We start from the raw sequence: 27,797 nt of genomic DNA on the forward strand, positions 1-27,797 counted from the left end.
AAAATGTGTCCCCCCAGCCATGTCCCCCACATATGCAGCCATGTCCCCCCAGCCATGTCCCCCACATATGCAGCCATGTCCCCCCAGCCATGTCCCTCACATATGCAGCCATGTCCCTCTAGCCATGTCCCTCACATATGCAGCCATGTCCCTCTAGCCATGTCCCTCACATATGCAGCCATGTCCCTCTAGCCATGTCCCTCACATATGCAGCCATGTCCCTCTAGCCATGTCCCTCACATATGCAGCAATGTCCCTCTAGCCATGTCCCTCACATATGCAGCCATGTCCCCCCAGCCATGTCCCTCACATATGCAGCCATGTCCCTCTAGCCATGTCCCTCACATATGCAGCCATGTCCCTCCAGCCATTTCCCCCATACCTTTGCCGCCGAAAGCCGCCGCATGGAGAAAATCACAGCATTCATTTGAATAGCTGTTTTGCCCGCGCGTATAGACACTCCCCCTTGCTCGGGATTGGACAGATCACGATCACCCATCCAATCCCGAGCAAGGGGGAGTGTCTATACGCGCGGGAACACTACAGCTATTCAAATGAAAGCTGTGGTGTTCCCGCACGCCGTTTAACCCATGCGACGGCTTTCAATGCGGCGGTGCGATGCGGCGGCTTTCGATGTGGCGGCGCGATGCGGCGGCAGCGGCGGGGGGGTAAAGTATTCTATTTAGGTATCGGGGGTATTTGCGCGAGTACAAGTACTCACGCAAATACTCGGTATCGGTCCCGATACCGATACTGGTATCGGTATCGGGACAACCCTACTATGGACAATCTCCAGTTTCCAGGCAGAAAGAACAGTTTTTATAATATAAAACTGCATGCAGGACACTGGACAGACCACTAGGGACAAATGGGATGTGTATTTATTTGATACAGTACTGTAATCTGTAAGATTACAGTATACTGTGTGTATATAGTGTGTTTCACTTTTTGAATTTGGCGCCGAACTCCGTCCCCGTGCGTCGCAGGGAACAGAGCTTGGCATTATGAATCGAGCGAGAAGACACAGCGGGGACACATAGCAGGATCCAGGTTTTTTTTCCTGAAATGTTCCTCTTAAAGTTAGGGCACGTGTTATACGCCTGTGCGTGTTATACGCCGATAAATATGGTAACTTCCCCTGTATCCTGCAATGCGATCCCAAGTCTGGCTCGGGGTTACCGCTTTTTGTATGTAAAATTCACGTCGAGCCAGACTCGGGAATACCGCTAAGGAGGTTTATTGAACAAACTGAAGTTAGAAGCAGATTGGCTACCACACACAGCTGCACCAGATTTTGCACTCTCGAGTTTTAGTAAATCTCCCCCAATATTACTATATCTGAAAACTCCAGAATTGGCCAATGACAGGTTCTCTTTAACCAAACTGCCAATTTGTAACTTTATTTCATTCGCTTCCCACAAAGAAGTCAGCTTTTTCTCTGATATCCTGCTTTCTTTAAAAACAAAACTTTTACACAGTTGTCTGTGAATGTCCTTCACATGAACCGGTTGATGAGAAAGAAGTTTGAGAATATAGTCTCTTTGAAAGATGTTCTTGGTTCTTGGCGTTTTTTTATTTTTTTTCTCCATGCTGACGGCCTTACACAGAGGAGCAGAGAATGAAAAACACATCTTGTAGACAGAGGAGGATGTTAAATAAACTTTATTGATCGCCTGAAGTCCGTTCACAGTTTGATGATCAAATATGAACAAGAAAATATCGATTGGGCTTTGTGGGTTGCCACTGTTTTTAAAGTGATTAAGTTTTGGGTTGTAAGGATGGAAAGGAGCTCATAACTCAACCGCGAGCATGCTATGGGGCCAAGCAACTACTTGTTTTATGTTTTCAGGGATTTGTATACTCAAAGCGATATTTTAATTGTTAGTTTATGTTGCAGAGTTCAACAACTTGAGGATTCTAAACTTGTGAGATGTCTAAAAAAAGACATATCTCTTACATTCAGCAGCTTTCTCCTGCCTCTGCTTCCCCGCTGCGATTACCTGCAACTTCCAGCTGTTAAAATTGCTATAGTTTGCATAGTAGGAACAGCTGTCAAAATGCAGCCTTCTATGTAAAGTGACGGCAAGTGTCATTGAGTAATACAGTGCAATTATGTATTGTTACATTGTAATTACTGTTTAATTCATATTTATTTCAAAAGGCGTGTTTAATGTGCTGATTACATAAATTAAAAAACCTTATATGAAGAATAAAGTGTAATTAAAATGTATTCCTATTTCACCCTTTAATAATCCTTGGTTAACCCTAATTAACTCCACTCTACTTTGTTCCATTTTTGCTAAAGATTTATTTTTACTTTGTTTTTAATATTAAAAAAAATTAACTTACTGTACAACTAGTTTTAAACTGTTAAAAATAGAAAAAAATATGTGTTTTTATACATATTTTTGTCTGTAGATTACATAGTAAAAAAAATAATTTTTGCAAGGCAATTTTGCCAAAAGAAGCCTCAAAAAAACAATGCATGCATTCATTTTTTATCATAAGTAATGAAAAGGGTATCGATGAATAAACACGCCTTTAGCGGATAAACATACATAGTGAATAGAGTATAGAGGTACAAGAGCTGAAGTGGTTAAGTGAACTTCAATTCATTTGAAAAAAAAAAAAAATGTGTTTAACTTTTACCCATAGAATTTATAATTGCATTATTATAAATGTATCATTTATAAATGTATAGTTCCCAGACTTTATGTTCCTCTTGTTTTCTTTAAGAATTGCACTGACACTTGTTTATGAGATTTTGCGAAGTGCTGCTTATGTTAAACAAAGTCTATAATGGTTTTAGGTCGATTTAGATATTTGTGTCTAAACTGATATTTAACCTGCCTGGCGGTATTCCCGAGCGTGACTCGGGGTGGGTTTTTCATGTTGCGTTTGGTAACCCCGAGCGGGACCTCGCTCGATTCACACTGCGTCCTCCTGTGCCGCCGATCTCCGTTCCCTGCGACGTTACGACGCACGGGAGCGGAGAACGGCGCCAAATTCAAAAACGTAAACAAACACAATACATACAGTATACTGTAATCTTATAGATTACAGTGCTGTATGTAAAAAAAAAACACCCCCCCTTGTCCCTAGTGGTCTGTCCTGTGTCATGCATGTCATTTTATATAATAAAAACCTTTTTTTCTCCCTGCAAACTGTAGATTGTCCATAGCAACCAAAAGTGTCCCTTTATGTCAAAAATAGTTTTAGATCAGCTAAAAAACAGCGATAATAAATTATAATCACTTGCAGAATTGTGCGATAGCGATTTGTGGGAAAATTTGTCATAAAAAAAAAAATAATGACAGCGACAATTTTGCAACTGAGAAAATTTCAGTGATTTTGATTTGATTACATTATTGAATAATTTTTATTAGAATTATATTATTATTTGTTATAATTATTTATAATTATTTATTATATTATAATTTTTGTTTTTAAAAAAATGTCATACCCGGGATGCCTATTAGATTCTTGTTTGGTCAGATTTAAGTGAGTTATTCCTAAGAATTACAGGCCTACAATATAAAACGCCAAATTTCCTTGCAAATAATTGTACCGATTTTGGTACGTAATTCCAGACAGAATCATACCGCCAGGGAGGTTAATAACAGCTTCTCTCGCTCTCTGCCCATCACATCGATCAAGTGTCAAAGTAATAAACACAAGAGACAACTTTTTGACAATTCCTTTATTAAAAAAAAAATAAAAAAAATAGTGTCCCTCGATGTAAATCCATCGTCAGTCACGCTGCCCGCCGACCCGAATAATAAAAAAACACTCCCGTCTCCTGGGAGGCCTGCCGTTGAATGCCTGCTCTGCACTTTGACACTTCTTATATAGGTAAAGGGTGGGGCCACCTGGCTACATCACCTGGTGCTACTGCCCCCCTTTCTGGCATCACGGACAGGTGAATGCTGGGCATGTGACATCACAAGGGGCGGTGCCACTGTGTGACGTAGCCAGGTGGCCCCACCCTTTACCTATATAAGAAATGTCAAAAGCGCAGAGCAGGCATTTGGTGGGAGGCATCGATTTTTTTTTTTTTTTTGGGTTGGCAGGTGGCATGATTGACCATGGATTTACATTGAGGGACACTATTTTTTTATTTTTTAATAAAGGAATTGGCAAAAACTTGTCTCTTGTGCTTATTCCTTTTTGACACTTTTTTGGTGAATGGGTAGGGGTACTATGTACCCGATACTCATTCACATGGGGAGGCGGGATCTGGGAGCTTCCAGATTCCGATAAGCCCACCGCCCACAGACACCCACAACCACCAGCCTGGTTGTGGGAATGAGGCCATTGTCCCTATCAACATGGGTACAAGGTGCTTTGGGGTGGGGGGGCAGCCTAAAGCCACCCCCCCATGTTTAGGGCATGTGGCCTGGTATGGTTCAGGAAGGGAGGAGGTGGGGTACTTGTTCGTCGTCGTTACCTTTCTGACCTGCTGAGCTGCATGCCCGGATAAGGTTCTGTTACGTATTTTGGGGGGCCCCGCGCTGTTTTTTATTTTTTGGGGCGTGGGGTTTCTCTCCAAATTCAAAACTTGTAAAGACTAAAAGTCCCACATGCTGGAAGAAAAAGAGAATACATACCTTACATACTTCAAATAAAAATACATGGTCCTGGCTATAACTAAATGGATCAGAACGCCACCCTCTGAAGGGCTCTGTTACATGTTTCAATAAGAGAGTGCCCGGAGAAGAAACTACATCTGCTGTCGATTCTGCAGGAGGCCATAGCTCTGCTCCCCACCTGCCACAGAGGTATGTATTAACTTAACAGTTTTCTTTTCCAAAGGGCAGTTTTATTGAAACATTTTTTTAAGGCTACAGAGTTGCTTTGAAACGATTGTTTGATCCTATACTTGATCACTACAATCTGCTTTTTTCTTCAGGGTTTGAAGATCTGGCCACCTGTCCTATCCCAGAAGTCCCTGAAAATGGATACAGAACACAAAGTATTAGCGTCTTCTTTGAAAATGCCGTGGTCCGGTTCCACTGCCAGAACAGTTACAGACTCAAGGGCCCTTCAAAAAAGATGTGCGTTCTGCTTAACAATGGATCTTTGGCGTGGCGGCCAAGCGACACTCCGGTGTGCCTAGAAGAAGGTAGGATGTGTGGACTGCTGCAATAGCTATAAATGGTCCGCAGTGTGTATACCAGGGGCTGTGTGCTTTATCAGTGTGGATGATCCATATATAGGGGTAGGACAGCAACCGACCATAATGGCATGATGTTGTTCCTCTGCTGTTAGCTCTGAGTGGGAGGCACTAGGGTAAAAGTATAATGTATTTGCAGTGAGTGCTTAATTTAACTCAATGTTTATCTTAAAGTTTTTTTTATATCTCACCTTTTTAAAAACTTGCTCGTCCATGGTTTGTGTTATCTCATTAAAAGTATTTGCAGATCAACCGCTAGAGGGCGCACTTGCTGGGTTAGTGTAATTACTCTGTATTTCTGTTTACTTTGGTAGAAAGAAGTTATCAGCTGCACTGGGAGTATATCGTCTTTAATTATTTGGCTAACTTACTGTACATTAGGAGAAGGAGCATTGCAACGTGTATTTTCAGTGAGCTCATATGTAGCGTTTTTTTTTTTTTCTTTTTTTCTTTGGCAGCATTTAGTTTAAATTAATGTTTTATATGATATTTCAGATTTTTATCTTTACATATTTCGTTAATTTCTTAAATATGGAAATCTGAAAATGAGCCACAAGAGGGAAGGGGTTGTAAAGGTTTGTGTTTTTTCACCTTAAAGAGGAAGTTAACCCTGATGGGTTTTACTTCCTCTTTGTTTCCCTGCAAAGATAAAGCATAATGGGCTACTATGCATCGCATAGTAGCCCCTTATGTGTCACTTACCTGAAACCGAAGCCTGCAATGTCCCGATTTCCTCGCCTCCACGAAGCGTCGATCTTTCACTCTCTTCCTTCCGGGTATCGCTGCTCCGGCGCTGTGACTGGCCGGAGCAGCAATGATGTCACTCCCACACTTACGGCATGATGCCATTCAGCAACTGCACGCTCAGTGTGCCTGCGTTGTTGTCTACAGCGTGCATGCGCCGTAGATATCGGTGCATTATTTATTGCAAATATCTCCTAATCCGTGTAGGTCTAGGAGATATTGCAAGCACCTACAGGTAAGCCTTAATCTAGGCTTTTTTCCCCACAAATAGAGCTTTCTTTTGGTGGTATTTGATCACCTCTGCGGTTTTTAGTTTTTGCGCTATAAACAAAAATAGAGCGACAATTTTGAAAAAAATATTTATTTTTTACTTTTTGCTATAATAAATATCCCCCAAAAATATATATTAAAAAAATTTTTTTTTTGCTCAGTTTAGGCCTATACGTATTCTTGTACATATTTTTCATAAAAAAATATCGCAATAAGCGTTTATTGATTGGTTTGCGCAAAAGTTATGGGGCCATATTCTCTATAAATATCCGCCTGCTGCGCTTAGGGCACTTACACTCCGCTGTCCCAACTTACTGGAGCAGGTGTTGTATTCCCCAAACACTTGCTCCATAAGTTGGGACAGCGGAGTGTAAGTGTCCCGGCGTAGCCTGGCGGATCTTCAAGGGGGCGTCTTCTATTCAAATGAAGCGCGCCCCCGATGCGAAAGAACTGGGCATGCGCCGGGCTGCAAAAAGCCCAGTGCGCATGCTCCAGTTCTCGGCGGAAAACGTCAATGACGCCGACGTGTGCGTCATTGACGTAAAGTCGTATTCAAGAACGACTTACGTAAACGACGTACCCGACGAAAAAACACGACGGGGACCCGACGCCATCCGTAACATGGCCTACGCGAGACTTGCGGAAACTTACCCCTCATATAGCAGGAGTAAGTTTCCGCTTACGCAAACGACGTTAGCGACGGTTACGCGACGCGAACTCGTTCGGGAATCGGCGTAGAAGGATCATTTGCATATGCAAATGACTCCTTCACGTAAATGCCATCTAGCGGCGGCCGGCGTCATTGCATTTAAGATCCGCCAGTGTAAGTGACTTACAGATGGCGGATCTTAAGTGTATCTATGCAAAAATGATTCTGAGAATCAGGAGCATAGATACACTGGCCAAAAAAGGGAGTTACGATGGAGTATCTGACTTACTCCATCATAACTTCACTGAGAATATGGCCCACGGTGTTTACAAAATAGGGGATAGTTTTTATGGGCATTTTTTTTTTTTTTTACTAGTAATGGTGGCGATCAGCGATTTTTTTTCGGTACTGCGACATTATGGCGAACACTTCGGACACTTTTGACACATTTTTGGGACCATTGGCATTTTTATAGCGATCAGTGCTATAAAAATGCATTGGATTACTATAAAAATGCCACTGGCAGTGAAGGGGTTAACACCAGGGGGCGGGGAAGGGGTTAAGTATGTTCCCTGGGTGTGTTCTAACTGTAGGGGGGGGTCGACTTACATGGGGAAATGACTGATCTTCTGTTCATACATTGTATGAACAGAAGATCAGCATTTCTCTCCCTGACAGGACCGGGAGCTGTGTGTTTACACCTTTAAAGTGTAAACACACAGCTCCCGGTCCTCGCTCTGTAACGAGCGATCGCGTGTGCCTGGCGGCGATCGCCCCCGCCGGGCACTCGCACGGGAGTCGGGAGCGAGCGAGGGGCTAGTGGCCTGCGCGAGAGCCAACGTATAGCTACGGGCTCTCGCGCAGGGGAGCCGACCTGCCGCCGTATAACTGCGGCGGCTGGTCGGCAAGCAGTTAAAGGAACCTTTACAACCACTTTAAAATAGGAGTTCCAGCTGTTTCTGTGTTTATTAAAAGTCAGCCGCTACAAAAAGTGTAGCTGCTGACTTTTAATAAACACTCACTCACCTGTCCCACGATCCAGCACTGTGGCCGCTCGAAGCCTCGCTTCTCTCCCTCTCTCCGCGGTGCTGGCATTGCAGGTGTGGGCGCCCGGCTGTTACAGCTTGCGGCTTCACAGCCGGGTGCGCATACGCGAGTCGCGCTGCGCATCTTGAATGGCCAGGCAATCTTCTGGGGGAGAAGAGAAACTGTCAAAACTAGGTACACCCCTCCCCCCCAAAAAAAAGAAATGACATGCCGTGGCATGTCAGGGGTCGGGAGTCCTTAAAGTGGAAGTTCTACTTTTTGGTGGAACTCCACTTTAACATATTCTTTGAAGTGGCACTCAGGGTTCGCCCAAAGTATAAAAAGCATCCCCCCCTCCTTTATGTATAGGACATAATGATAATTTAGTCTAGGCCAGTGATGGTGAACCTTGGAACCCCCAGATGTTTTGGAACTATATTTTCCATGATGCACTCTGCAGTGTAGTGGAGCATAATGGGAAATGTAGTTCCAAAACATTTGGGGTGCCAAGGTTCGCCATTACTGGTCTAGGCTTTTATAGAAAAAAAATACTAAATTAAAGCGGAGGTTCACCCTAAAAACGATTTTCTAACACTACATCCAGCTCACGCTCTACATTGACAGTATGTCCTTTGTTTTTGTTTTTTTGCTGTACATACCTCATACAGCTATTTTCTTCCCCGGCTTCCGGGTCGGGACTCCCGCGGGAGTGGGCGTTCCTATCCAGCAGGTGATTGACGTGATGACGAAAACGACCTCAACCCGTCGCATAAGGAGCGTCACGAATTGCCGAAAGAAGCCGAACGTCGGTGCGCAGGCGCCGTATAGCGCCGACTCGCCGTTCGGCTTCTTTCGGCAACTCGTGCCGCTCCTTATGCGACGGGTTGAGGTCGTTTTCGTCATCACCTCAATCACCTGCTGGATTGGAACGCCCACTCCCACAGGAGTACCGACCCGGAAGCCGAGGAAGAAAATAGCTGTACGAGGTATGTACAGCAAAAACAAAAAAACAAAGGGCATACTGTCAATGTAGAGCGTGAGCTGGATGTAGTGTTAGAAAATCGTTTTTAGGGTGAACCCCCGCTTTAAGGTTCCACATCCTTTTTTTTCCTACAAGTTTTAATAGCGACAACCAGTCTACTAAAGCTGCTGCTCTTCCCAGGTTATGTAGTAGCCCCACTCTCTGGTGTCTTCACGTATGACCGCTGCCCAGAAAGCAAGGAATAAGTAAGATGGCACTGTAATAAATCCCCCATACACAGAATGAGCATAAAATCCTGCAAATGTTGCTAGCTAACGCTAGGCACCAGCCCCTGCTGATCTTTATTTTCCAAAATGATGCTGCGGGGGCCCTGATATCACCAGCTGGGAAGGCTAGCTTCATTTGTCAGCATGACAGGTTTACTTTAGGATGCCTGCAGAGTCACAGGGCCCTGTAATGATGTATCCGCAATACCCATGAATTTTAGTTACTTGAAAGCTTCTTACTCCGTGAACCCTGCAAATAGCAGATGTGGTGCGACACGCTGGAAAACGTTGTCAGAAATGGAAAGAAAATGTAATTCTGAGCCTTCTGTATTATTATAGCTGGGAGTCTCTAGGCAGATGGCAGCGATCTGATTGGCTGGAGGGCTCCATGAAAGCCTGTTAGTGATGGAGCGAATTATATGGTGAGAGGATAAGTTGTTCTGACCTCGCTGACATATGATGGCGGTCTGAATACATGAGGACCTGAGTCTTCTATATACAGCGATCAGATAAAAAGATCCTTTTGATGTTTTCTTGGCTTTAAAACAGAATATCTGAAGGTCACTTCCATGATTCACTAAATTGACTGGGGGGGGGGGGGGGGAGCAAAAATATACAACCATTGTGCAGTGCTTTATATAGGGTTTGCCAAGAAAAATGTAACAAAAAAATAATTAAGCTAATGCAGCAGTAAAACCTTGGATTACGAGCATAATTTGTTCCAGAAACATTTTTGTAATCCAAAGCACTTGTATATCAAGGCAAATTTCCCCATTAGAAATGATGGAAACTCAAATAATTTGTTCCACAACCATTTATTCATAGGTCCTTCAGTTTATAGCCCATAAAAAGATTATAGCAATGTGATTGGTTGTGTAACCATAAAATGTCCATCCACAAATGGAAGCCTTCCACAAGGGGATTAGAAACAAAATCCATCAGGAGCTACAGAGTATAAAAGAGAAGAGAGGCGCCTCTAAGGCTGCGTACACACGATCGATCCATCCGATGAGAATGGTCCGACGGACCGTTTTAATCGGTTCACCGTTGAAGCAGACCGATGGTCTGATGTGCGTACACACCATCAGTTCAAAAACCGATCGGGTCAGAACGCGGTGACGTAAAACACGACGACGTGCTGAAAAAAACTAAGTTCAATGCATGCGTCGACTTGATTCTGAGCATGCGCGGGTTTTGAACCGATGCTTTTGTGTACTAACCATCGGTTTTGACCGATGGTCAGCCGTCCATCGGTTCGATTTTAAAGCAAGTTCTGTAATTTTTGTCCGAAGGACAACAGACCGATGGGCCGTACACACGGTCGGTTTGGACCGATGAAACTGGACTTCAGGCCGTGTTCATCGGTTTGGACCGACCGTGAAGTGTAGCAATAAGTTGCTAAATGTTGTACCTTCATTAAATGTAACCATATTGCTACACTCCTTTCTTCTCTTTTATTCTTCTCTTTTATACTCAGTTGTGACATGACGCTACTCTTATATCAAGACATCGCTTGTATATCAAGTCAAAATGTATTACAAAATGTTGCTTGTCTTGCAAAACGCTTTTAAACCAAGGTTTTACTGTATTTCTATTTTGGGGTTAGGATATACTGCACATTCTGTAATTGTATAGGAAGGTATATATTGTAACAGAGATTAAGAATATGTTACCCCTACATATCATATTCATGATATGTGTCTGTTGTACCATGTACTTGTGTTAAAGAGTATCGAGTTCTCTTTGTATTGATTCCTTTGTGTGAAATACCTGATGATCCTGCCAGTCCCCTTGCTTTCCTGTTTCAGACTGACCATGCTAGGCATAGAAGCACATCCTTCCCAGCGTTGTCAGTTTTCTGACTGTGCTGTTAGCACAGCCTGCCTGTCCTCCAGTGGCTAAGACTTGTGTGAATACGCCCCCCGCACAGCAATTACCAGGGAAGATCAGTGTACCCCTTCTTATCCACCCCCACCTTTCCAAGGCCCTTACGCAGCTGAGAACCGAGATTATATGATCACACATCAGAATTTATATATTTTTTTTTAAATACACAAACATTTTACACAAACATTAAATACACAAACGTACATCTGCGCATATATAGGCCGGCGTAGCGCATCTCATTTACACTACGCCGCCGCAACTTAGAGAGGCAAGTGCTGTATTCACAAAGCACTTGCGTCCTAAGTTACGGTGGCGTAGCGTAAATGTGCTGGCGTAAGCGCGCCTAATTCAAATTGTGAAGAGGTGGGCATGTTTTATGCTAATGAATCGTGACCCGACGTGATTGACGTTTTGAACGAACGGCGCATGCACCGTCCGTGGGGGTATCCTAGTGCGCATGCTCGAAATCATGTCGCAAATAGTCAATGCTTTTGACGTGAACGCAAAGCCCTATTCGCGAACATTTTACGCAAACGGCGTAAACAACGGAAAATTAGACGCTGTCCCGACGTCCATACCTAACATTGCGTACGCCTCATAGAGGCAGGAGTAACGTAAACGACGTAAAAAAATGCGCCAGGTGGACGTAGGTCTGAGGATCAGCGTATCTAGCTAATTTGCATACTCGACGCAGAAATCAACTGAAGCGCCACCTAGCGGCCAGCGTAAATATGCACCCCAAGATACGACGGCGTAGGAGACTTACGGCGCTCGTATCTTGGCCAAATCTATGCATAACTGATTCTATGAATCAGGCGCATAGATACGACGGCGGCTATTCGGACTTACGACAGCGTATCTGGAGATACGCCGTCGTAAGTCTTTGTGAATCTGGGCCATTGTGTTTTACAAGGTAAGGGTTCACATATATTTTATTTTAGAAAAAACATATTCCCTTAACTCCACAGCACCAGGCCACAGCGTAACATAATATCCTTGTCTAGGCAGATGGTTATGTAAAGCCAGGATTGTAGTAGAGGGATCATAAATCATATTTCACAAAGGGAATCTAATCCAATTACATTCCGGTAGGGAACATTATCTGTGTGACTTATCCGAGAATCACATCTTTGGACAGAGCAAACTTTCTGCACATCGTATTATCGTGTTATCCACGCGAGCCGCTACCAAAGAGCACTAAAAACGATGCATGCTATAAATGGTTTAAAGCTGAACTTTAGATGACTGCTAAATGTTCAGTTGGAATCCTTACTGGGGGATATCTTATCTGTCCAGAAACCCCTGTAGTCCATGTGCTCCTGCCAGACAGCTGGAATAGGTTGGTGACATCACTTTTCTCCACTGCAGTTAATCTGTACAGCTTGGTCACCAGCCTACTCCTGCCAGCTGATTGGACAATGAGGAGCAGTAGCAAACTGATGAGGTCACCCCTCTGCTCTCATCTTCTCTATGTTCAGAAAGGTAGACTGACAGCACAGTACAATGAAGAAGAGCCTTGCTCAGCAGGGATCGCTCCGTTGATCCCCTCTGAGCCGGCAGATGACAGGGCGGTCCCCGCACACTGTGCAGGGACCGCCCTTTCAGATCTCCTCTCTCCCCTATGGGGGGATCGGATGAACACGGATCGTCTGTCAGTGTTCACCCGATCCACTCTGCAGCCAGAGATAGTGGAAAAATTTCCTCCGTCTGCAGAATCGGAGCATTGCGGACACCAATGAGATCGGGTGTCAGCGGATGTTCACTCGCTGACACCCGCTATCTCATAGGGACCAATGTATGTCCCTTTTTCATCCGTACACGGATGGATGAAAAAGCGGACATACGGTCCGCATGTGTGAATGGGGCCTAAACATGTTTGTTATTTTAATTTAAAAAAAAATTGCGTTCATCACTATAGGACTCCTTCACACTGGCGATTACCTGCAGACACCATATTCCAGCGGCAAGAATCAGCGGATTCCTGCAGCTAAAATGACAGGTAAATGTGAATAGCAGCGGCAAAGTAGAGCAGATTCCACAACTGTGCTTTATTAATTATTTACGTATCATGGTTTCCCTTTAAAGTGGCTTATCAGTGCCTACAATGCTGCTGAAAATTGTTCTATTGACTTTGTACTTCTAAACGGTTACCGCAGAAGGCAGATAATGACCCTTCTGGGAATACAGATATCTCCCCAGCTATTGGCTGAGAAGGGCCTTGGTATTGTGTTGTGGAAGTGGGAGAAGCCTATACTCATCTGATAGGAGGATTAGTGTCCGATGAATTTTATTATTACTCAGTAATTATTATGTGAGACGTTTTGAAGTCGCTGTTTAAATCTCTCCGTTAATCCTGGAATATAATACTCTGCCAGCTCTTTTCTATGACATCCATGGAACAAAGTTCCTTTTCTTTTCTCTAATGAGCCATCTCTGGTGGGGAGACGAGGCTTGGTGTACGTGGTGAAGTCTGCTGTTTATTAGCTGGTGAGTGGATTAAGGAGAATTTAAAGGGGCATTTGTGCTTTTCAAAGAAAATCACATTTGCAGTTTGTGTAGTACTGATGTAAGGCAGGGTTTGACAAATTTGCTTGGAATCTAGGAGCCAGCTAAAAAAGTTAGGAGCCAGAAAACGCGCCCTGTCCCGACGAGCTTGCGCGCAGAAGCTAACACATACGTGAGTAGCGCCTGCATATGTAAACGGTATTCAAACCACACGTGAGGTATCGCCGTGATCGTTAGAGCGAGAGCAATAATTCTAGCTCTAGACCTCCTCTGTAACTCAAAGCATACAACCTGTAAATTTTTTTAAACGTCGCCTGTGGAGATTTTAAAGGGTAAAAGTTTGTCGGCATTCCACGAGCGGACACAATTTTGAAGCGTGACATGTTGGGTATCAATTTACTCGGCGTAACATTATCTTTCACAAAATAAAAAAAAAATTGGGATAACTTTACTGTTGTCTTATTTTTTAATAAAAAAAAGTGTATTTTTTCCCAAAAAAGTGCGCTTGTAAGACTGCTGCACAAATACGGTGTGACAGAAAGTATTGCAACGATCGCAATTTTATTCTCTAGGGTGTTAGAATAAAATATATATAATGTTTGGGGGTTCTGATTAGAGGGAAGGAGATGGCAGTGAAAATAGTGAAAAATTACACTTTTAGAATTGCTGTTTAAGGCCTCGTACACACGACCGAACATGTCTGGTGTAACTGGTCCGCGGACCAGTTTCCGCGGACATGTCCGACCGTGTGTAGGGCCTAGCGGACATTTTTCCGGCCTAGCGGACAGGTTTCCAGCGGACAAAAGTTTCTTAGCATGCTAAGAAACTTGTCCGGTGGAAACCTGTCCGTCGGACATGTCCGATGGTTAGTACACCTAACCATCGAACCGAAATCCCCCGCATGCGTCGAAGTGATTCGACGCATGCGTGAAAGCATTGAACTTCCTGGTTCGCGCACGTCGCCGCGTCATCGTCGCCGCCACGTCACCGCGTTTTCTGTCCACGGGGAATTTGGTCTGATGGTGTGTACACACATCAGACCAAATGCTCCCAGCAGACATGTCCGATGAAAACGGTCCGCAGACCGTTTTCATCGGACATGTCTGCTCGTGTGTACAGGGCCTTACTTGTAATGCCAACGGCCACCACCAGATGGCGCCAGCTCACAGAAGGACACAGAGGGACTTCGCAAAGCCGCGGCCTCAATTACCGGCCGTCGCGGGCCCGCCACAATCGCGCGGTGGGGGAGGTGGGGGTGCACAGAGACACAGGATCCGCAATTGCGACCTGGCGCCCGGGGATTGTCGACCCCTGATGTAAGGGCCTCGTTGTAAACACACATTGCCGTCTTGTAGCATCTCAATGTTCCACCATGGATTTTCCATGACACATTAGGTGCCGCAGCTCAGTTATATATGGATACCTCTCCATGCATCCTGCTTGGTCATGTGGTGTAATCAAATGTCATATGACCAAGCCCAGGGAAAACATGAAAAAGCATCTATGCCTGATCTGTAGGCTCTCTATGGCTCTGCCATATAGATCATCTGCTTGGTCATATGACACATGCCGTACTCTTCTTCCTCTTCTTTCTTTGGGTATGGGCTTTCCTTGCACCTGTCATGAACGATGTTTGTGTTATGATTAATACGTGCACCGTCCGCCCAGGGTGGCATGATGTTACAACCCCAGGGGGCGAGTCGATGTGTGCTTGACATCCTGGACTCATATGAAGTGGGTTGAATGAAGTTGGGCAGTGTAATGTTGCAACTCAAGGGATTGGTCTTTCACATTCTGGGCTCACAGAATGTGGGTTGAAGTCAGTGCGGCAGATTCAGGTAGATCAGCGGATCTTTAGATCCGCTGGATCTAAGTATTTTACGTTCCGCCGGTGCAATTTAGCGAGGCTAGTGCATGATTCAGCAAGCACTTACCTCGCAAACTGCACCGTTGGATCGTAACTCCCCCCGGCGGAATGCAAATTCCGCGGCTAGGGGGAGTGTACAATTTAAATCAGGCGCGTTCCCGCGCCGATTTAACTGCGCATGCGCCGCCGCGAAAAAGTCCAGTGCGCATGCTCCAAATGACGTCGCTAGGACGTCATTGTTTGCGGCGGGTACGTCGATTGCGGCCATCGGGATTCCTGATCGCGTTACGCAAACGACGTAAAAAATTAAAAACTCGGCGCGGGAACGTCGGCCATACTTAACATTAGCTACCCCTCATATAGCAGGAGTAGCTATCCGCCGGAAAAACCCGAACGCAAACGACGTAGAAAACGAGCGACGGGCGGGCGTACGAACGTGAATCGGCGGTTTTCCTCATTTGCATATGCGACGGGTAAAAAAAAGCGACGACACCTAGCGGCCGGCGGGAGTTTACAGCCTAAGATTCGACTGGTGTAAGTCACTTACACCAGTCGGAACTAAGGGAGATCTATGCGGAACTGATTCTTATGAATCAGTCGCATAGCTCCGACCGTCGGATCTCACAGATCCGACCGTCGGGTCTCACAGATACGACGGCGGATCAGGAGATCCGCCGTCGTATCTATTGCTGAATCTGGCCCAGTGTTGCCATCTGTCAGTATTTTTACTGGCAGCCAGTAAAAAAACAGGCACTTTTCTCCTGCCAGTAAGTGCCAGTGAGAGGAAAAGTTTGCGAGTAAAAAAAATGGCTGTGATGCTGGTATTTTGTCAGAATTGGTAATGTAAGTGTCGTTCTATCGCCTCCATCTTGCTACACCCCGCACTCCTCCATAGTAAGGATACTCTGAGAAGGGGGAAAGTGGACATCTTGCTACACCCCGCACTCCTTCATAGTAAGGCTACTCTGAGAAGGGGGAAAGTGGAGTTTTCCATTCTACACTTACCATATATACTCGAGTATAAGCAAAGTTTTTCAGCACATTTTTTGGTGCTGAAAATGCCCCCCTCAGCTCATACTCGAGTCACCTTTTTGCGCCTGATCTCCCGGACTTTGGGGACCCGGTACCAGGCAGCAGTAGGTGCTGGACCCCAAACTTGGCACACATATAGCCCCACTCTTCCTCTACAAGTGTGCAAAGTTTGTTGTCCGGGGGACCTACGGCCAAGGAGCACCGATTTTTCAAAATCGGGCACCCCTTCCATAGACTCCCATGTTAAACGGTAATTTCTCTGGTAAATTTGGGGACCCAGTACCGGCCAGTCGTAGGTCCCCTGGACCCCAAATTTGGCACACATTTAGCCCCAGTTTTTCTGTCTGGGGGACCTATGGCCGGGGGCAACGATTTTTCAAAGCCGGGCACCCTTTGTATATACGCCCATGTTAAACGCAAGTCTAGTGAGGCATGCACATGGACACAGTGAGGCAAAGTGAGGCACGCAGTTGGACACCCTAGGCTTATACTCGAGTCAATACGCTTTCCCATTTTTTTGTGGTAAAATTAGGTGCCTCCGCTTATATTCGGGTCGGGTTATACTTGAGTATATACGGTATTTTTAACAGGAAAGTGAGTTTACATGAAATGCAGTACTTAGAAGTCTGTCTGACTGGTTACATATTGAATTTTAAAAGCAGCGAACTTCAGTCAGATTAGCAAACCTGTGAGATGAGCAGTGTTGCCACTGCTTTTAAAATTCAATATCATAACAGTCAGACGGAGTTCTAAGTATTGGATTTCAGTATATAAACTCACTTTACTGTTAAATATAAGTGTAAAATGCAAAACTCTGGTGGGTGTAACAAGATGTCCGCTTTCCCCCTTCTCAGAATATCCTTACTATGGAGGAGTGCGGGGTGTAGCAAGATGGCGGCAATGGAAGGTCACTTCTGTTACCTGTTCTGATGGGTCGCCATATCTGACGAAACACTGGCAGAGACCATCCAAGTGCCTGCTACAGTGTGTTCAGGTGGCACTGGCTGGGGGTGGGTCTGGCATAGGTGGTGCCTGGGAGTATCCTGTGATGTCATGGTGAAAGGGAGCCAAATGGAGTGACAGGAGCCTTGTGTGCAGGACTGTCAGTGCTGTTTGGACTGGAGTGGACTGAAGTGACCACCAGGCATGGCGAGAGACTGTCACTGTGACTCGACTTGTTGTGGAAATTTAAAGATGTATTGTCATAATGGCACCCAGTCTTAGTACTTCCGCAGCCCGCTCTAAATAGAGCTGGCTGGGGCAGTCTGAGGCTGGTTGAATCTCGTCTGGTAGTAGAAAATGTCTTGAGGTCGGAGTGTGATGTTTGCGGCGTGGGCATATGTCCGCCCCCACGAGGGGCCCTCTGTGCATTTAGCACAGACGATCGTTGGGGGGGGGGGGGTGCGCTCACTCCACAAGCACACGGATGGTTGTGGACAGATGTGCGTTCTTATCTGGGTCTTGTCTGATCAGCAGGGCTTGGGATTCGTAGCGTACGCCTGTAGATAGCCTCCATTCCACCTTAATAAGGGTATAATCTGGATATGCATTCTTCTATGGAGTGGCGCAGTTTCAGAATTCTATCAGCGTTTAATATGAGAGCTTATGGACGTGTCTGCAGGCGGGGGGGCACATGCGCTCCCCGCCTGGACACGCCCATAAGACTTTAGCAGCATTGTATGTATTTGTATTCATTGTATGTATTTCTATTCATTGTATTGTATTGTGGTGTTGTTGTATTATTTTGTTATTGTTATATTACTGTATTGAATCCCTGTTGGAAGGGCTTCCGTATATGGGCATCTGCTGGGTGGAGCTGACACCCTATGAGCTCACTTCCTACTGGCCTTTTAATTAAACTGCCTGCAACCGTCTGACTAAGCATTGTTCCAATCACATGTCTGTGATTGGTTCTTTTGAATGTATACAACATGTCTGATTGGCTGTTTTGTGAAGCCACACCTTTTGTTACTGATGATTGACCCCATATAATAAAGAGACGAGCTTCTAAAAGTCAGTGATGGCTGGAGCGAGGATGATTTGAGAACAAGCTGGTGATGGTGTCTTTTTGTATGGATGGTGAGTGAATCTATTTAGCTTAAATATGGATTATTTCATTAAGACTGGATTCTGTGCTTAATAGCACATGGAAAAATGGCGCTGTGCTCTGCGTACGGCCTATTTTGCTACGACAGACTCAGAAGATGAGGTGTCATCATCATCTGTGCTGCTGCACATTGCTGTCAGTGTCATGTGTGTGTGCCGCCTATTTTGCCATAATATCTACCTTCAATAAAATTGCTAAGTGCATATTGTACATGTTTGTAGCCTAAATACTGAAATATGCACTTAAAGCGGATGTCCGCTGAAAAAAAAAAATATTAAAAGTCAGCAGCTACAAATACTGCAGCTGCTGACTTTTAATATCAGCACACTTACCTGTCCTTTTCATGTCAAAGATCATGAAACTCTGTGTCAAGAATCGCAACGGGAAAAAGATCGAGATAACGATTCTTGACGATTAATCGTGCAGCTCTATTGTGTACACACGATCCGATAATCCGATGGCACGCGTTTGTTGTTGGAAAATTTGAGAGCATGCTATTCCACATTTGTTGTCGGAAATTCCGAGAACAATTATCCGATGGAGCGTACAAACGGTTGGATTATCCGTCAAAAACCCTGCCATCACACAATTGTTGTCGGAAAATCCGATCGTGTGTACGGGCCTTTAGTCTATCTAGTGATGTAGGCTAGCCTGATGCATAATTGTTGGTAGACCTGAAGAAGATTGTTCAATCAGTATGCAAGGTGTATGGCCTGCAGACCATCCTGCAGAGTGGAAGGTTTTATCACAGTGATTTTATGTCTGTTCTGTGTTCTACCTTCCCAATTTATTAGGATTGCGGTACACACAGTACACACAGTACACACAGTGACTGCACTTACTATGAATCAGATGTCATTTGGATTCTGCACACAGCTCCAGTAGCCACACACCCAGGAAAAGTGCAAAGACTGCTTTTTGAATTGATACCGTTGAGATGATATTGGAGAAATCCGTATTTTCAGTTCAAGCAACCTTAATAATATCAGGGGTTTATCACAACATCATATCAGTCTGCAGCAATGGTGATTGTAATTACAATATCCACACCCCCACTGGGATTTGGATTACAGGGACTGTTTAGTGGTTTTGCATATATTTTGTTGATTTTTTATAGTCAGACAAAAGTGCTTCATGGTGGTTATACCTGTAATTTTTTTCCATTTATTACGCTCAGAAGAAAACCGTTTTTATTTTAATTAAAGCGGTTGTAAACCGCATAAACTTTTTTTTTTTTCCCCAAACCTGCAATGCAAAAGGCATAATAGGCTAGTATGCACCGCATACTAGCCTATTATGAAATACTTACCTCGGAACGAGGTGTGTACCACTTACCTGGTCCACGCCGAGCAGGATGTCATCTTGCTCCGGCGTGTCTTCCAGGTATCGCCGCTCCAGCGCTGTGATTGGCTGGAGCGGCGATGACGTCACTCCCGCGCGTGTGCGCGGGAGATTTAAAATCGGCAGGGTCCGGCGGATGCCGGTCCTTCAGCCGTGGATTCCCCCCTGCGCATGCGCCGCCCGCATTGCGGGGGTAATATCTCCTAAACCGTGCAGGTTTAGGAGATATTCTCCTTACCTACAGGTAAGCCTTGTTATAGGCTTACCTGTAGGTAAAAGTCCAAATAGTGGGTTTACAACCACTTTAAGTCTGTTAAATATGAAATATTACATTAATATTTTTTTACATCAATTTAACCACTTAAGCCCCGGACCATTCTGCTGGTCAAAGACCGGGCCACTTTTTGCGATTCGGCACTGCGTGGTTTTAACTGACAATTGCGCGGTCGTGCGACATGGCTCCCAAACAAAATTGACGTCCTTTTTTTTTTCTCACAAATAGAGCTTTCTTTTGGTGGTATTTGATCACCTCTGCGGTTTTTATTTTTTGCGCTATAAACAAAAATAGAGTAACAATTTTGAAAAAAAAATGCGATATTGTTTTATTTTGCTATAATAAATATCCCCAAAAAATATATAAATAAACATTATTTTCCCCCTCAGTTTAGGCCGATACGTATTATTCTACATATTTTTGGTAAAAAATCGCAATAAGCGTTTATTGATCAGTTTGCGCAAAAGTTATAACGTCTACAAAATAGGGTATAATTTTATGTAATTTTCATTAATATTTTTTTTTTCACTAGTAATGGCGGCGATCAGCGATTTTTATCGTGATTGCGACATTATGGCGAACACATTAGACACTTTTGACACATTTTTGGGACCGTTGTCATTTTTACAGCGCCCAGTGCTATAAAAATGCACTGATTACTGTGAAAATTAAACTGGCAGTGAAGGGCTTAACCACTAGGTGGCGCTGAAGGGGTTAAGTGTGCCCTAGTGAGTGATTCTTACTGTAGGGGGGATGGGCTATGTGTGACAAGATAGTGATCACCGCTTCCAATTACAGGAAGCAGTGATTAGTGTCATTGTCACTAGGCAGAGCGGGGAGATGCTTGTTTACATCAGCATCTCACCGTTCTTCCTCACCGTGAGACGATCGCGAGTATCCCTGTGGCGATCAAGTCCGCAGGACCCACGGTCAAACGGGCAGTTAAACCAGTATGTGAGTGTTTAGGCGCTTTTCGCCCAGGAGTGCCATTCTGTCGACGTATAAGTGCGTGCGACGGTCCGCAAGCAGTTGAACCAGTGTGTGAGTGTTTAGGCGCTTTTCGTATTTTGCAGCAGGGTGTTACAGAATTAAAGCGGGGGTTCACCCTATTAATAAAAGAATTTTTTTTTTTTCTTCTAGCATAAAATGAGGCATAGTAGCGCGAGCTACAGTATGCCTGTCTTTATTTTTTTAGTCCCCTACTCAGTGTAATCGTAGAGACAAGATTCCGACCCCCCCTCGGGGAATGGGCGTTCCTATGGAGAGGGAGCATGATTGACGGCCGGCTATGGCACGTCACGCTTCTCCGGAAATACCCGAAATAGGACTTGGCTCTTCACGGCGCCTGCGCATAGTCTGTGCGCAGGCGCCGTATAGCGCCGTGAAGAGCCAAGACCTGTTCCGGCTGTCTTCGGTATGAACGTAAAAAAAAAAAAAACAAAGATTGTAAATGTACAAAGTCTCACAGGATAGCAGAAGCCGGCACATAGAATAAGGTAAATATTACGGCTTATTCCTCTACTCTTATACTAAAGTCCTGGTTCACCTATGCAGTTTGCTTTTGATCGGTTTCTGCCGTGCTTTTTGTGCTGCATTGTTGTGGCAAAAACGCACTACATTCTTTTCTGCAGCTTCTCCATATTGAACCAAAAATGCACCGTTTTGCGCTTTGAAAGTCCCTGACCCTTTCCGCAGCGGCTGAAAAATGGACTGTAGTGAACCAGGCCTTAAAGAGGAGTTCCAGCCGTTTCTGTATTTATTAAAGGTCAGCCGCTACAAAAAGTGCAGCTGCTGACTTTTAACAAACACACTCACCTGTCCCATGATCCAGCGATGCAGCTGCCCAAAGCCTAGCTTCTCTCCTCTCCGCGGCGCCAGCATTGTGGGCACCTGGCTGTGACAGCTTGCAGGTTCACAGCCGGGTGCGCACTGCACATGCGCAAGTCGCGCTGCGCCTCCTGAATGGGACCTGCGACGTTCCCAGAAGATTGCAGGGAGGGAGGGGGAGAGGAGAACTTCCGCTTGTGGTGCCGTGAGTGGAAGTGGGAGCTGGGTACCTGTCAAAACTAGGTACACACCCCCATCCCAAAAAATGACGTGCCAAACATTGTATGTCAGGGAGTTAGCAGTCCACTTTTGGGTGGAGCTCCGCTTTAAGGAGCATTTAACCCTTGCAGTGTGGGGGGGCACTGCAAACGGTATTCTTTAAGTGCAGCGTTGGGCCAACTGCAAGGTTAACTTTTATACTAACATGGAATTCAGCTGAACTCTATATGATTAGGGATGAGCTCTGCCGCGTTCGCACACGTCACATACAGAGCCCGCCAGGAAGTCTGCACGGCGATGCGCTGATCACAGGCAGGGAGACATTGTACTGATGCGCGGCTGCAGAGATCGGGAAATGTCTCCCTGCCTGTGATTAGGGCAGCGCCGTGCTGTCTTCCTGGCAGCCTCTGCACGTGGAGTGTGTGAACACACCAGAGCTCATCCCTATATATGATACCTCAATGCACATTTAGAACAACAAAAATGCACCTGTGGAAAAAGCGCACCTCTATGCACAAATGTGAATACTGTGTGCAGTGTCTTGCCAAAAATAGTGGAAGCAGAGGCGGCTCTTTAATTAGGCAAATTAGGCGGTCGCCTAAGGCCTCACACTTACAGGGGCCTCACAGCTGCCTAACTTACCCAATGCATTATCCCAGTTTTGAGGGACAGGGGACCTTAACGTTGCTGTACTCAGGCAGCGTTAAGAGCCCTGACTCAGGAGCTGGGCCGCCAGTGTCCCTAACAACCAGTGACACCACCCCTTGTGACGTCAATGACCCAGCATGCCCTCAGTCAATGATGTCACAAGGGGGCAGGTTCAGGAGGTGACATCACCGGGTGGACCCCGCCCATTAGTTATTAAAGAGCAGGATCTGGGGGCCACCTTGTTAAAGGGGATAAGCCCCCTGCCCGCAGACCCCCACAACCACTTGCCAGGGTTGTGGGGAAGATGCTCTTGTCCTTGAATTATTTTTCCCATCATGGGTGTGAGTGGGGCCCCATGTCAAGTTTTGCCTAGGCCTCACAAAGCCTAGAGCCGCCTCTTAATGGAAGCATGAACCTTTGTGCGTTTAAGGCCCTTTCAAAATGAGCATTAGCATGCATGTGTGGTGTGAAGGAGCCGTAAATGTGACCCTGGATAGTGTTATGCTATTTGCTTACATACTAAAGGGTATCCATCATTCTTAGAGCGTTAGTCGGTATGCTGGAATCCCATTCTTTTATCATAGCTGCTACAGGACGACACGCTGATTGATGTTTTATTAAAAGGCTGCATTAGGCTGAATATATTGACAGGGAAGTCACATTCTCTTTGGCATTTTTGCTTGGTGTAGCAGCACGACTCCATGTGTTTCATTAGTACGGCATTGACTGGGTTCATTAGTGGACAGACCTGCAGTCAATCATACTGATTTATTGCCAGGCGATCCATGCTGATGGACAGGCCACAGCTGCAGGATGCTGATTATGGGTGATGTCAGGGAGCCATGTTGGCACAACAGTTTTTCTTAGTCGAACACACAGTTGAATCTATTTAAAGCCTGATTTTAACCAATACACCTGTATGTACAGGTGAAACTCGAAAAATTTGAATATCGTGTAAAAGTTTATTTCTTTCACTAATGCAGCTTAAAAGGTGAAACTAATATATGAGATAGACTCATTACATTAGGGCCGAAACAACTAATCGATTATATAATTAATCGATTACCATTTTCATAATCGATTAAATGGCCAGTAACATAATGGGGTTAAAGAAACTAAAATGAGCCCTTTATAGTACAAAAAGCAAATCGCTACTGTAAATATTACTTTCACTGTCCCACAGTAAAAAAATGAACCCCTTACAGTAGCGATTATTTGCTCTTTTTGTACTTATTTAATTTTTTTTAACCCCATTATGTTACTAAGGCCTCTTTCACACTAGCGGACCGTTCGTCCGTTTATTACAAGTCCGTTTACGGACTTGTAATGCATCCCTATGGGATTGCGTCCGTTAGCGGATGGAGCATCCGCTAACGTCCGCAACCATCCGCGTCCGTCAGGATCCGCTTTTGCCGTCGACAGCTCAACGGGGATCCCCACTGAGCCGACGGACACACACGGAGCAGACACAAAAACGGTCCGCTCCGTGTGAAAGAGGCCTAAACATCTCAGGCCTGGGGTCACACCTCTGTGTTTTTTGGTGCTTTTTGCAGAAACACACTACAGTTCATTTACATGTTTTCCTATGGGACACATTCACATTCACGATTTTTTTTCAGCTGCTGCATATTTGGAAAGGGCAAGTACTTTTTAACGCAAAGCGGTGCTATTTTTTTTTTTGGGTTCAATATACTTCAATGGAGAAGCTGCAGAAAAGCATGTAATGTGTTTTTTGCGGCAATTTATGTTTTGTAATCTGCCCAACAACAAATTGGCCCAAAAAAATAAAAAAATGCAATTTTTTTTCTTTTAAGGCTATTATCCGATTAATCGAAACAATAATCGGCCAACTAATCGATTATGAAAATAATCGTTAGTTGCAGCCCTACATTACATGCAAAGCAAGATAGTTCAATCCGTGATTTGTCATAATTGTGATGATTGTGGCTTACAGCTCATGAAAATCCCAAATCCACAATCTCAGAAAATTTGAATATTGGGAAAAGGTGCAATATTCTAGGCTCAAAGGGCCACATTCAGGTAGAATCGGCTTACTCTGCGGCGGCGTAACGTATTACATTTACGTTACACCGCCTCAAGTTTTACGGGCAAGTGCTTGATTCACAAAGCACTTGCCTGTAAAGTTGCGGCGGCGTAGCGTAAATCCGCCCGGCGCAAGCCCGCCTAATTCAAATGGGGCGGGGACCATTTAAATTAGGCGCGTTCCCGCGCCGAACATACTGCGCATGCTCCGTCCCTAAAATTTCCCGACGTGCATTGCGCTAAATGACGTCGCAAGGACGTCATTGGTTTCGACGTTAACGTAAATGGCGTCCAGCGCCATTCATGGACGACTTACGCAAACGACGTGAAATTTCAAATTTCGACGCGGGAACGACGGCCATACTTAAAGCGGTAGTTCCCCCTCCAAAATTTTTTTACCATTAGTCTGATGCTCATTTTGTCTAGGGGAATCGGCTAGTTGTTTTAAAATCGACGCTGTACTTACCGTTGTAGAGAGCGATCTTCTCCGTCGCTTCCGGGTATGGGTCTTCGGGAGTGGGCGTTCCTTCTTGATTGACAGGCTTCCGACGGTCGCATCCATCGTGTCACGAGTAGCCGAAAGAAGCCGAACGTCGGCGCGACTCTATACGGCGCCTGTGCACCGACGTTCGGCTACTTTCGGAAAATCGTGACGCGATGGATGCGACCGTTGGAAGCCTGTCGGAAGACTGTCAATCAAGAAGGAACGCCCATCCCCGAAGACCAAACCCCGAAGCGACGGAGAAGATCGCTCTCTACAACGGTAAGTACAGCGTTGATTTTAAAACAACTAGCCGATTCCCCTAGACAAAATGAGCATCAGACTAAGGGTAAAACATTTTTGGAGGGGGAACTACCGCTTTAACATTGGCTAGACCACCTAGAGGGCAGCTTTATCTCTACGGCGCGTATCTCTACGGAAACTACGTAAATTTACAGCGACGGGCAAAGCGTACGTTCGTGAATCGGCGTAACTAGTCATTTGCATATTCTACGCCGACCGCAATGGAATCGCCACCTAGCGGCCGGCCTAGAATTGCAGCCTAAGATCCGAGGGTGTAAGTCACTTACACCTGTCGGATCTTACGGAGATCTATGCGTAACCTGATTCTATGAATCAGGCGCATAGATACAACCGGCCGGACTCAGAGATACGCCGGCATATCAGGAGATACGCCGTCGTATCTCTTTTATGAATCTGGCCCCAAGTGTTTCACTCTAATCAGATAATTAAGCCATAACACCTGCAAAGGGTTCCCAAGCCTTTAAATGGTATTTCAGTCTGGTTCAGTAGGAATCACAATCATGGGAAAGACTGCTGACCTGACAGTTGTGCAGAAAACCATCATTGACACCCTCTATAAGGAGGGAAAGCCTCAAATGGTAATTTCAAAAGAAGTTGGATCTTCCCAAAGTGCTGTATCAAAGCGCATTAATAGAAAGTTGTGTGGAAGAAAAAGGTGCACAAGCAGCAGGAATGACCGCAGCCTGGAAAGGTTTGTCAGGAAACCCCCTTGCACACTTTCAGGGGCGGCCCATGTAATTGTTGCCGCTCTGTGAAGCAAAGCATCGCAAGTGCAGAAAGTATACAACCTCCTCCGGCTGCCTTTGCAGCTTAACCAGTACCCGACCGCGCTTTAGCCAAAAGACGGCTACAGTGCAGTTGTCAAGTTCTGGGAGGACGTCCACCCCGCCCCCTGTGTGCCCTCTGCAGTGCGCATCGGCCACGCTTTGTGACTGATGTGTCCTTTGTACACAGCTAATCACAGTTTGGGGTAAACTGATTTCTTCATCAGTTTAGGCCAATATGTATTATTCTACATAAGTTTGGAAAAAAAAATCGCAATAAGCGTATATTGATTGGTTTGCGCAAAAGTTATAGCGTCTACAAAATAGGGGATAGATTTATGGCATTTTATTATTTTTATTTTATTTTTTAGTAGTAATGGCGGTGATCAACAAATTGGAGCAGGACTGTGACATTGCGGTGGACAGATCGGACAGCTAACTAACAATTTTTAAAACTTTTTTGGGAACCAATTACATTATTACAGTAATCAGTGTTATTGTACTGGCAGACAAATCGGACACTTTTGACACTTTTTTGGGACCACTGACATTACAGTGGTCAGAGCTATGGATAGCCACTGATTACTGTATAAATGATACTGGCCAGGAAGGGGTTAACACTAGGGGGTGATCAATGGGCCTCACCTCTTGATATCTCCAGGACCTGCACACCCTGAATTCAAGAAATAGTAGACTTTATCGTGTCATAATTTGTAATGGTTCTGCCTATGGCAGGCAAATAAAAACTTTTCTATTTTTTCATTATTGTATTTATATATATATATATTTTTTTCATAATCCACTGAGGCACAATTAAAGTCCCACTCTACCCCACCTTTTGAAACATAGTTGCATATCTCTTGGGGATGGTGTCTCTGTGGGAGTATAATTATTGCAAGTCTACCCCAATCTCTACACATTTGTAGAAGAATACATATCAGCCTAAACAGGAATTAAAAATTAAAATAAATTAGGGATATTTATAATAGCAAAAAGTAAAACATATTGTTTTTTTTTTTTTCAAAATTGTTGCTCTTTTTTGTTTATAGCGCAAAAACTAAAAATCGCAAAGGTGATCAAATAACCAAAAGAAAGCTCTATTTCTGGGGAAAAAGTCAATCAATTCTGTTTGGGTATAGTGTCGCACGACTGTGCAATTGTCAGTTAACTACTTGCCGACCAGCCGCCGCAGTTATACGGCGGCAGGTCGGCTCCCCTGCACGAGAGACGGTAGCTATAGGTCGGCATCTCGAAGCGGCCACTAGGGTAACGTGCATGCCGCCCGCTCGTCCCTGACTCCCGCGCGCGTCCCCGCGATTGCTCGTTACAGAGCGAGAACCGGGAGCCCTGTGTGTAAACACACAGCTC

At 45.0% G+C, this 27,797-nt stretch overlaps 1 protein-coding gene across 2 annotated transcripts in view; it reads left to right on the forward strand.

Moving 5' to 3' along the window:
* Positions 1-27,797, forward strand: part of SUSD4 (sushi domain containing 4) — a 220,208-nt gene that overhangs the window by 108,244 nt on the left and 84,167 nt on the right. For both annotated transcript variants that reach the window (XM_040351400.1, XM_040351401.1), the window contains exon 3: positions 4,910-5,122. In XM_040351400.1, the coding sequence (XP_040207334.1) occupies positions 4,910-5,122 (213 nt within the window). The remainder of the gene's footprint in view (positions 1-4,909; positions 5,123-27,797) is intronic.

Source organism: Rana temporaria, chromosome 4 (genome assembly GCF_905171775.1).
Source record: "Rana temporaria chromosome 4, aRanTem1.1, whole genome shotgun sequence".
Taxonomy (NCBI): Eukaryota; Metazoa; Chordata; class Amphibia; order Anura; family Ranidae; genus Rana; species Rana temporaria.